Genomic DNA, 11,737 nt, shown 5'->3' with positions numbered 1-11,737 from the left:
AACATTTCATTAGCTTAACTAACCAATTCAACAATGGATTTATATTCAATGATTTTATTTGAATTTCCTTGATTTATCCTACTAATGTTTTATTGTATTGCCTCTGTGCCTTTGATCTCCATTCCCCTGGATTCTACAGGAAAGTCCCCATCTATCAGGCACAGAATACCACTCTTCAACAGGGTATGTGTTGAAAACACAGTTTGTCATTAGAGCTGAAAATCACATTACATTTGTTATAGTAGATACAGTATGCTATTCACAGCCATTTAACTAGACCAGGCTCAAGCAGACACATAGGGGATTGTGAATAGTAAGCATCCATTACGACATGGAATAACCTCACAGCTATTTTTGCATCTGTACTGCATACTGTCATAATGCATATAATCTGACCTACAGATCTGCTCCACCGAACGGAGAAGAGATGCTGCAGCTCCTGGCCAATGGGAAGCTCGAAAAACTCAAGTCTCAAAGGCGATCTTCTGGCCAGAAGCCTGAGAAATGCTCCCTCCAGTTTCAGCTGAGCATGCTGCAGGTGGGTTGGACCCTAAGCAATCGGATATGCGTGTGGGTGAGTTGCGTAATTCATTCATCCTGGTTCTGTAATTAATTCTTCATGTCGCCCGTAGGTTTCCAGCAGTGGTGACAATATGGTTGAATGCCAGTTGGAGACCCATAGCAACAAGATGGTGACATACAAGTTTGACATTGAAGGGGATGCACCCGAGGACATTGCGGATTATATGGTAGAATACACATATGCATTTGCAGTTATCAGTCAACAGTATTTATTGAATTGAATAGCTTGTTTGCATATCATCAAGTAACTGCTTCATTATGTTTGTTTAGGTGGAGGAAGACTTTGTCCTTGAATCTGAGAAAGAGAAGTTTGTGGAGCAGTTGAGGGCCATAGTTAAGAAAGCCCAGGAAATTCTTCAAACAAAGTCACAGGTATGTTCTTATTGAAACACAAAATTTTTGTTTCCTTTCCTTTCCTTCCTTAAATAAATTACAACATTTTCATCTCTTTTTAGACGGGATCTTTTGAGCAATCGAGCACTCCCACTGGTTCTGCAGGTGAGTTTTCAAAGCTGTATTTATTTTGTCTTACACTAAAGACATTAAAGAGAACAGACATTTCCTTTGAGAGTCTGCTAACTCCATGTCTGCCAACCTACAGATTCAGTTCCCCAGTCCTCCCCAGTGGGGCGTTGGCGCTTCTTTATCAACCAGACCATTCGCCACAGAGACTCAAACCAGGGAGCCATCACACCGCCCCCTACTGGAGAGATACGATTACCTCAGTCCCCAGAGAAAGGTAAGCCCTTCTGCGTAACATGTAAAGATATGGCGCTAAATTAACTCAGTTAATAAGCAAGCGGCCTAACAAAAACTAATCTATCCCTGCCTCCTCCCCCCTACCCCTCCCCCATTCTCTTTATGGTGGCTGCAGAGTTTGAAAGATCTCAGAGGTCAGAGCCTTCCATCGCAATGGCCTCTCCCTCCTCCCCCGCCCATTACGCTGCTTCCCCCCCCACCTCCGCTGCCTCCGCCCCGGCCTCCATGTCCGCCCCCCCCACCGCCGCCGCTGTTCACGCTGCCACCACTCCCACCTCGGACAGCATCTCCGCCCCGGCTTCTACCCTAACCAGCCTGGCCGCAGCGCCTTCGGCCCCTTCTGCACCCCCGACCGGTCTGGAGCTACTGGTCCTCACCTCGGTCGCCGGCCCTTCCTCCTCACCGTTACCGTCTTCCGCGTCCAACCTGAATGCCGCCGCCGCTGTGCCCGCCTCCTCCGCTGCCCCCGTCCCCGACGTCCTCTCACCTCACGGCTCTAGCGGAAGCTCCGTTCCAGCTGCAAACTACGGGGAGACGGGACTGGCGGCCCCGGGCCAGCACGCGTCCGGAGGGGATCACTCCACCTCGGTTGACCCTCGTCCTCTTCCCCCTGTTCTCGCCGCCGCTGCGGTCACCTCCCCCCCAGTCAGCCAGGTGATGCAGGAGCAGCACCAGCAGCAGCAGCAGCAGCAGATGTTGGCGCAGATGGCCCAGCCAGCACCGCCCAAAACCCAGCCGCAGCCACCAACGCACCTTGCCCTGCATCAGGTGCCGCAGCAGATACTGCAGCAGGTGTCGCCGGCGCCGACGACGCCACAGCTTCAAGGCTTACAACGCCAAGCCCTGCAGCTTCAGCAGCTACCAATGGTGCCGCAGATGCAGCAGGTCTTACCGCCACAACCGCAGCCAATACAACAGCAGATCTACCAAGAGCAATTCAAAATACCACAGGAGCAAATACTACAGCAGTCTTTCCAGGTGTTACAATTACAACAACCCCCGTTACAGCAGCAACATCCCAGCCAGACTGAGCCAGTGGTGCAGCAGCCAGTCAACCCTCAAATGGCTCAAATGCCGCCAGCAGAATTGCACTCGGCGGCGCAGCATGTGACTGGTCAACAGCAAACTCCACAGTATAGCACACAGGTGCTACAGCAGCCCGCAGTGCAGCAGCTACCATCTACCCCAGTGGCAGCAGTGTCTCTGCAGCAGGCCCAGGCCGACCCCCTGCAGCAACACCTAGCGCTGCAGCAGACAATGCAGCTGCAGCAACAGCAAAGGCTCCAACAACAGCAACAGTTGCTGATGTACGCTGCCTCAGTGCAGCCCGACCCGGTGCAGACACTTCCCCAGTCGGTCAGTCAGCAGTTTATCCCGCAGCAGAGGGCGCAGCCTTCCAATGCCAGCTACGTCCAGCCAAACACGCTTCCACCACCGCCACCAGCGCAGGTCCCCGTGGAGCAGCTGCAGCAGCCCCTGCAGCCACAGCAGCCGGTCCACATGCAGCATGAGTCAGTGAAGGCCGGGGACCCGCCCCAGCAGGAGGACCCCCTGCCCAAGCAGCCCTTGTCGCAGCAGTCTGAGTCTGAACTCTCCGTGGGGGAGGCCGGAATCACGGAGGAACCGGCGGGGAGCCTGGGCCACTTCCAGCCTGCCTCGGACTCCTCTCTGCCTCCTCTGGCTCCTCTGCCTCTGAGCACGACCGAAGCACCGCCCGCCTCCCTCTCCCTCACCCTCACACCCTCGCCCGCCCAGCCCTCCTCCGTGGTCGAGTCCGACAGCGAGGGTCCGCCCAAAATGGAGTTTGGGGACAACCGCATCAAGACGCTGGACGAGAAGCTGCGCAACCTGCTGTACCAGGAGCACAGTGGGGCGGCGGCACCGGGGGCAGGGGGCGGGGCTGTGGCCCCCAGCCCACCTCCAGTATCTCAGACCGCAGCCTCCACCGCGTCCACTGGTGGGGACGAGACTTTGGAGCTCTCCACGTTCCAACCGCTGTCCGGTCACCTGCCAGGCTCCTCCTCAGACACCTCCCCTCAATCCTCCTCCTCCACCAGCTCCACCTCCTCCTCCTCCTCGTCCACGTCCTCCCGCTCCTCGTCCACCTCCCCAGAGCCCGAGGCGCAGAGGGCAGAGGAGGAGGTGGGTGCGTCGGAGCTGCCGCAGATAGACCAAGCTCTGCCCTCTGGCTCTGGCTCTGGGTCAGGGTCTGCCGCCCCGCCACCCTCCTCCCTCCTGATGCCCCAGCAGGAAGACTCTGTCGAGCCCCAGCGCCAACCTGTCCCCGGAGAACCTACTGTACTCGTAAGTTTCATTCATTAGTTTAGAGACGGACAAAAAACGGATCGAGTCCTCTCCGTCAAGTAGCAAGTTGCACCACCAACTTTCAACTCCCCAGTACAACAAGCTTTATTATTCCCCGTTATTTCTCTGATAATTATTTATCAATATTTGTAGGAAATTCCATTTCATCAAATTATTCATCAAACAACCTTGCAGAGGTCATTAGGCATTGAGTTCTAGAGATCCATAGTAAATCACTAATGCCCCACTAACTGTCTCTGCGCCTTATTCCCCATTCCTTTTCCCGATCCCACCGGGGGTCTCTAGGCTGTCTCCCCACACTCAGACACCAGTGCCCACGGAGAGGCGTCCGCGGCCCCAAAACAGCAAGCCATCCCTCTGCGGCACGGACTGCAGCAGCAGCAGCAAAATGCAGGAGGTGGATATTTTGGCCTAAACCTGACATGTCCTAGTATCAGAAATCCTGTTAGCAAGAAATCCTGGACTCGCAAATTCAAAAGCTGGGCATGCAAACTGCGCCACTCCGCCAGCTTGTTCAAGAAGCCCAGATTCCAGCAAGGTAGCGTCTTCTTAGAGGCTGATCAAAAGAGCGAGAGACTGAGCGATTGAGAAATTGAGACTGAGAGATTGAGAGAGAGAGACTGAAAGAAAGAGAGTGAGAGAATGGGATGCTGAGGCATGATGTAAAACCTAATGTCTAGTTCTAGTTGTAACATAGTACCTTAACTCCTTAGATTGTATTTTAGACGATAATTAATAATTGTAAATAGATACATGTTTTGCCTTCTGCTAATGTGACCCTGTAGTCCACTGTAGAGCTTTGATATCACTACATACATGGCTGTTCTTTCTTTGCTATGATTTAATTCCTTTATAACTAAATCTCATTTTCTCAGCAATCCTTTCTTTTTCGCATGCATTTCTCCCCGAGGGGACGAGAGCAGAGGGGAGTAGGAGAGGGTGGGAGGGTGTAGAAGGAGGCGACACCCACGGCTCATACCAAAGCCCCCCTCCCGTGCACAGGATTGACCTCTACATGATTCACCAGCACCACCCCATCCAGCCACACACAAACCCACCCCAACGCACCACCAATCAACTCACTCTGCTCACCACATCGCTTGTAGTGTCCACCAGCACGCAAGCAGAGCCATAACATCATGGGGCCACGGGTTTAAAGGGCACTGACATCTGTGCTACTACACAGATGTAGAAGCTTCCTTCTATATTGTGTGACGTGAACAATACCAAATCAACCATTGATGGGAGATTTGGTGAGAACTAACTGAACAGCTTAACTCTATGGCAGTTGTTATTATAGTATGTAGGCATTATGTCAATCAACTTTATGTATGTGATATCCCAACTAGGGTTAAAAGACATAACACATAAAGGATTATCACCGTTGATGAGACTACAGGTTATCAACACGGATGTCTCCTACCTCTGTGGAAACGATTGTAAGTCAGTGAAAATGAAAGAGTGGATGTGAGGGTGGGCGGGAATTCAATCTTCTTGAATTGGACATGCATCTGCCATACCATGGTTACGTTCCATTTCCTTTAAGTCCCTTTTTGTTTCCATTTCACGTGTGTTTACCCCTCACAATGCTTTAACACGTTTGCTTCGAGCATGCAATTAACAGGACTGCGCGCTTTCACACATTGTTTGACTTATGTTTGAATTCTGCTGCAATATTCAACATTCAATGCAACTGTCTTCTCATAGTCCTGCATGTAAGATGCATAAGGCGCAGGGTTGATAATAATGTGGTGTGGTGTTGGTGAGTGATTTTTAATGCTCTACTTCTGTGTCTGTGTGTTAATGTGTCTCTCTGTCACTGTATATCTTCATGGGTGTATATCGTTTGTTTGTACTGTTTGAATGCCTTGGTCTGTGTCTTCCCTGTCCATGGCCCATGTCTTTATACCTCTGTTTTCTCTGTGGCCGCCCTCCTTGTTTGTCATATGCCTCCATTGTCAGATGGGAAAGACGCTCAGCCGCTCACAGAGGAAAAGGAAGATGTGCCACTCAATCCGACAGTGTCCCGTAAAGGCCGATTTCAGGTGGGGAACGCACTTCTCTCCCACTTAGACATATATAAAACGATAAGTTCCAGCAGGCGAGACGACAGCAGCACTTACACCTGCCCATCGTTCTTTACCTCCAGGTGACTCCAGTGCCTCAGCCTCCCGAACCCTCCCCTCCCAAGGAGCAGGCCCAAAGCCTGAGGAGCAGCCACAGGAAAGTGGGGCGCTTCTCAGTGACCCAGGCTGAGGCCGCCAAGAGAGAGGAGGCGCACACGGACAGCTCCCCCGTCTCCCCCGACCTGGAGCGAGAGAGGAGGAAGGCCAGGGGGAAGGAGGGGGAGGAAGGGAAGAGGACACCTGCGCTGAGCCACCCGCCCCGAGGACACAGCCACGGACACTCCCCCCTGGGCAGCAGCGACGACGAGGAGAGTGAGATGGAGGATGAGGAGCTGAGGAAGGAGCTGCACCGGCTCCGAGAGAAGTGAGAGCACAATGGAGGGCAATTGAGGCTAAGATATCCTCCATCCATCCTATATAATCATGTTTAACTACACCCATGTTTATTCATAGCGTTTTTGGTCGTTTTCTTTCATTTAATTTGTCCTTTTTCTCCCCCCTGTGGATTTCCATCGCTATCGTATATGGTAACTTGATGTTGAGGTCCTGAATAATTCATAGCTACTTCCGCTGATTTGGCATTTGGAGGGTGAATACATTAAAAACAGAAGTTCAGCATAAATAATATTTTGAAAAAGAAAAAAACGAATTAAAGAATACATTATGTTATTGTCGAAATAACAACATAAATTATTCAATGTTGATATTTCATTAATCTCTATATTAGATTACGTATCAATATATCCCAGGCTTTCCATTATACAACACTAGCGATTACACAGCTTACCCTATTCCCCTAAACCGGACATCACCACCCTGACATTCCAACTCATGCGTTCCAGGCACATAAAGGAGGTGGTGTCGCTCCAGGCCCAGCAGAACAGAGAGCTGCAGGGTCTCTACCAGCAGCTGCGCTCCATCAAAGATCACAGGCACACCCTGCCTCTCCCGCTGCCGCGAACGCCCCCTCTTCCCATGACGCCCACATCCCTGTCCCCCCGCAGGCCCCGGCCAAACAAGGTCAAGCTCCGGCCCCGGCCTCATTCTCACTTGGACAACAATGGAGTCGCATCCCCTGGTAACCGTTGCTTTTCCACATATTCCATATATCCCCCCATCTCCCCACTCTCCTCCTCCCAACAACAACAACCCCAATTCATGTCATACTCTTACTCGCTCTGAGCTCTTGATACCTTCTGACCTTCCGTTTTATGTGTGACTCTTTGTTCAGGGGTCCAGCAGTCAAGCAGTTACTCTGGTGGGGAACACAGCCGCTTGCCTCCGTACCGCCACCCTGAAAGCACCACCTCGCTATCAGCCAAAAGAGGTATGGGTTTGTTCTCTTCACGCAAACAAGGAGTTACCGGCGCTCAACGTCAACAATGCTCACCGGAAAGCTGCCTCCTGCTTTGTTTCCACAGATCACAGCCCCCCTAGGAAGAGCACATTTACAGACGAGCTGCACAAACTGGTGGACGATTGGACAAAGGAGGCGGTGGGTCCCGCCCCTCCCAAGCCATCGCTCAATCAGATCAAACAGATCCAGCAGGGGCAGGAACTCTGGGGCCAACCGGCGGAGGTAAAGCCCGGCGCAACAAGCACTTCCTCTACTTCAGCCAAGTCAACCGCCCCCTGATAACATGTGTGATTGTTGCACAGGTGGCTCCCCCCTGCTGGTTTCCAGTAGCACCTCTAAACCCCCAGTCATCCCCAGCCCCGTCGAGCCTGCCCGGGGCTGCCCCGTCACACTACACAGGAGGAGGTGGAGGAGGAGGAGGAGGAGGAGGAGGAGGAGGAGGTGGAGTAGGAGGAGGAGGAGCAGGAGGAGCGTGCCGTACCTTGCGCTCCCCCGGGGCAACACCGCCTACACACCTGGCTCCAGTGCCCCAGCTGCAGCCCAGTGTGCACCTCCACCAGTCGCTCCAGCAGATGTCCTATCAGCAGCCCCCGCTCCGCCAGCAGCTCCCCCAGCCTCGGGTCCAGAGTCCCCTGCAGACCCAGTCTCAGCCAATGCAGAGCCAAGCCCCGGCCAGCGCCACTCACCTGCCACCTCAAACCCAGCCACTGTTGCCTTCCCAGAAGCCCGCCTCGACCGTGCCCCCCTCTGCACCCACAGACAGCAGCACTGTGACCGGGGCCACGTTCTGCTCCTGCTCCTCCTCTTCCTCCTCCTCCTGTTGCTCCTCCTCCTCCTGCTCTACCGCTCCTCTGCCTTCCAGTGCCAAACTACACCCAGCGCCCCCCGCCACCCCCCTCCCCCTGGGACAGCCCTGAAGCCCCCGAGAGGGCTTTGGGCAAGGACTGGGTGACGGGGCCAGGGTTGAGACTTTTGAAGGGTATTCTAAAGATTGGATATGAAATTGAGGATGTGGAAGAGTGGATGAGAGAAGGACGAGTGTTGATGTAGTTATTGTGGGAAGGGGGTGTGAATGTGAAAGATGGTTACTGTATGTACACTACAGACAGGGCCACTGTGGCTGTGGATTTATGAATAATGTTGTGTTTGGCTGTTAAGTTGTATAAATTCTGCAATGTGTGTGTGCATTTGTGAGTGTGAGTGTGTTTGTGCTTCTATGTATGTACTGTACAAGGGCATAACCCCCCACCCCCCCGCCCCTTTGTATTTGTGACACAAATTAATTATCTTTCCTTTCATACGGTTGAACCTGAACTCTATTTGAAAGAGACATGAAGGACACACAGGATTTTAACATCAATGACTTTTTCGTTATATTTCTTTGTCAAAGTTAGGGCAAAACAACAATTTTAAAAGTGCAATTAGTAACTGTCTAAATTGATCATTGTGCATTTGATTTATTTGTCTGTATGACATAAAATATTTTCTAGAAGCAACTTAACAGATGAGGATTAAAGAACAGACCATTAAAATGATGGAATAAAGCACAAAGTGTTTCCATGGGCCGAAAGCGTAAACACAGTTGCGTCGAAAGCATGTTACACAGTAAAGCATGGTCATGTTATCTGGCTACCATCGCAACCATGATGCCATCAGCGCACTGTTTTAAGTGTAGTGCATGGACACGGCATGTTAGCTTCTAATACCTCGAAACAGCAATGGGTTTGTAGCAGATTTAATTGAACGGAATTCACATGATTGATAGTCTGTGTCCTTCATTTTAGTATTATTAGCGGGATATTGACAAGCTCAGAAGTTCTGCCAAGTCTTTGCTTCACATTTTTATTGTTTGGGAGGACTTTAAAGTTCCTGCACTGCATCCATTACATTACTACTTTGCATGACCTTTTGGCTACCTTGAGTGGATCTTTGCGCACCTACACTTTGATTTAGGTAGTATGCTCACTACTAATTAATTCATACATGTTTATGAGGTGGGGCACGAAAGAGAAAAAAACTGCCAAATGATTATTAAATGGGAAAAACATGATTTCTTTCCGATATTGCCTTTTAAATTGACTACATTATTGTGTGAGAATGTGTATTTTTTTCTGTGTGGCAAAGCTTTGTTACCGTTGCACTGCGTCATAAATGGCACCCATTTTGCTTTTATTCGGAGCGGCCTGTACGCAATGTACGCAAGACCGGTGAGGACTTTTACACCTGTAAAGTTTGACATTTTACAACTGTAAAGTTTAAAACTTTGTTGAACGTGGTATTATTATTTTAATGGTGAACTATTTTGTCTATGATCATAAGCTTTTTCACTGTGAATGACTATAAACTAGACTGGACCACGAAAGTGCAATCATGCACAGTACCCTAACTTGATCAAGAAGTGAACATATTTCTGAATTAACGTCAATCAAAAAACAGGGACATAGGCCTACATAATAATATAGCCAACTGATGTTCTATTTGACTTTCAGCGTTAAAGCTAAATAATGTATTGGCTATTGATGGTCAATCATTGATACATTTACTTGGTATAATGTATATATAATGGAGTAGTATATACATTTCTGTATTTATTGAAAATATGATAAATATCAATAGAGATATTCTGTTCTACAGCAATGAGGAGATTAGGATACAAAGGAGTCAAAAACATCCTACAAATTTGTAATTGGGAAAAGCAGTTTGTACAAGAGTTTATGGTTCAATTTGCATCACTTTGCAGTAGTATTACCTGCAATTTAACGTATGGCTTCTAGTATTCATGTTGTTTTTGATACAACTCACATTTTCCACAGAAATGTAGTTCATTATTTATGTTGGATACTAACCTGTTGACTACTGCTACAGCTTTGACGATGATTCATGAATAAAATGGAACTTGCCAGGTCCTTGGAAGTGTTACCAAAATGTTACCTTAAAGAAAATTATTTTTGTATTTCGAAATGGGGTTGTATAAATTGTGTTATGATCAAATCAGAGGGTAAGTGAAACTAGAGAAGATTGGTTCTCTTTCTTGTCTAAATTAAACTCTTCTTGTGTCCTTCATTGGTTGGAGGCAGGATGGGGTGATTCTAAACCCTCATTTGTAATTGTTAGTCTTCTAGGATATATTATTGGATTTTAACAATGTGTCACCCGAGAAGAACTTTCAATACAAAAAAGATGTGCATTGATAAATATCCAAAATATGTTTGTGGAGTCTCGAAATAACATGATTGAGAACCAACTATAAAATAATAAAAAGAAAGTAATGAACGTTGCCGGTAATTAGCATCTGTAAATTGTAACTAATTAAATTGCTGATTTTATTTATGTTTTGTAACTAATCAAAATAAATGATGTATAAACATCAAACTCTTCTGATTGTTTTATTAAATATCATAATCAGTCTGACAAACTAAACGTTTTATTTTATCATTCCTGAGCTGAATCAGATAAATACATACATACAAGTATCTTATTGAAAATAAAATAAAAAACATACAGAATCATATGGTCTCTAGACGTGCGGATTATATAACGTTTTGCTTCTATCGTCCCGTAACGTTTTGTCTTCTTGAACGCACCTCAGTTTTCTACCAGTCGCAACTTTATTGTTCCTTCAATAACAGACAGCGAAGAAGAAACCGTTTACCGCTGTTGTCTTTGAAATGGCGTTGAAGCGTTATTATAGTAGTCCGTATTTCTGATGGTTGTGCTTGTTTAGGGGATTTGCTATATAATTTCCCCGGTAATTTTATATCAGAAATTTGAAATACACCATATTGTTCCTGAAGTTTGCTTCATAAAAATGTGCAGACGCTTGTTGTAGTTATCTTTTGCAGTGCTGAGCTAGGCCGCTTCTATCCCCGAGCTTGCTTACGGATTTCATCAGCTTTAAAGCTCTCGGCCTTGCCGCAACCTGGTTGCTTTGGTAAGTTGCTAACAACCGATTTATTTGTCTTTATTTTATGGGTTTTCAAAATGTTGGTTACCTTTTTACATCGAGAAAAGCCTTTTATTCATTATGCATGTTTTATTTGTTTCTTAATGTGAAAACAAGGATCTGTACAGCCCTTATTTTGACAACATAGCCGTTAGCTAATGTGTTAGCTCAGCGTTAGCCAGCTTTACCGCTAAACCGCTTTAACTCACAGCTCCATTATCCATTATAGTGTGTTTACAAATGGCAAGCCTCGTTAGCCTATAAGCTATTGAAACTTGTACTATGTACACCATCTTTAATCAACATGTAGCCTTTTTTTCGTTCCCTCAGTCTGCAGTTACTTCTAAATGATGTTACATTAAAATGGAAATATTTTCCAAATTGCTTTTGTAATTAGGATTTTTTTAGTGTAGACAGTATCAAGCTAGAATTAGCATCGATAACTTTTAGAGACGGATGCTACCGTTGGGATATCTTTGCTTAATTTGTTTGCGTAGAATCTATTATTTTTGCTTTATACAACATATTATTGCGTTTTAGACCCTGTTCTACCACTGGTGCTCCAAGATATTTATTTCTAATTTTCATTGTTTACTTTTTAACAGGGCTCCTGGTGGGCGACCAGTGTCATGCGTGTCAGGAACG

At 47.7% G+C, this 11,737-nt stretch overlaps 1 protein-coding gene across 1 annotated transcript in view; it reads left to right on the top strand.

Moving 5' to 3' along the window:
• The window catches only part of si:dkey-151g10.3 (uncharacterized), a 48,287-nt gene that overhangs the window by 28,233 nt on the left and 8,317 nt on the right, over positions 1-11,737 (top strand). Inside the window, exons 12-27 of the mRNA XM_056597162.1 lie at positions 140-183; positions 403-538; positions 633-749; positions 853-954; positions 1,038-1,080; positions 1,184-1,321; positions 1,457-3,645; positions 3,952-4,204; positions 5,016-5,105; positions 5,434-5,711; positions 5,816-6,156; positions 6,635-6,870; positions 7,024-7,119; positions 7,214-7,371; positions 7,452-7,554; positions 7,675-7,919. Coding sequence (XP_056453137.1) covers positions 140-183; positions 403-538; positions 633-749; positions 853-954; positions 1,038-1,080; positions 1,184-1,321; positions 1,457-3,645; positions 3,952-4,204; positions 5,016-5,105; positions 5,434-5,711; positions 5,816-6,156; positions 6,635-6,870; positions 7,024-7,119; positions 7,214-7,371; positions 7,452-7,554; positions 7,675-7,919 — 4,569 coding nt within the window. The remainder of the gene's footprint in view (positions 1-139; positions 184-402; positions 539-632; positions 750-852; positions 955-1,037; positions 1,081-1,183; positions 1,322-1,456; positions 3,646-3,951; positions 4,205-5,015; positions 5,106-5,433; positions 5,712-5,815; positions 6,157-6,634; positions 6,871-7,023; positions 7,120-7,213; positions 7,372-7,451; positions 7,555-7,674; positions 7,920-11,737) is intronic.

Source organism: Gadus chalcogrammus, chromosome 1, assembly GCF_026213295.1.
Source record: "Gadus chalcogrammus isolate NIFS_2021 chromosome 1, NIFS_Gcha_1.0, whole genome shotgun sequence".
In the NCBI taxonomy this organism is placed as follows: Eukaryota; Metazoa; Chordata; class Actinopteri; order Gadiformes; family Gadidae; genus Gadus; species Gadus chalcogrammus.
This window is presented reverse-complemented; position numbering and strand designations above follow the sequence as displayed.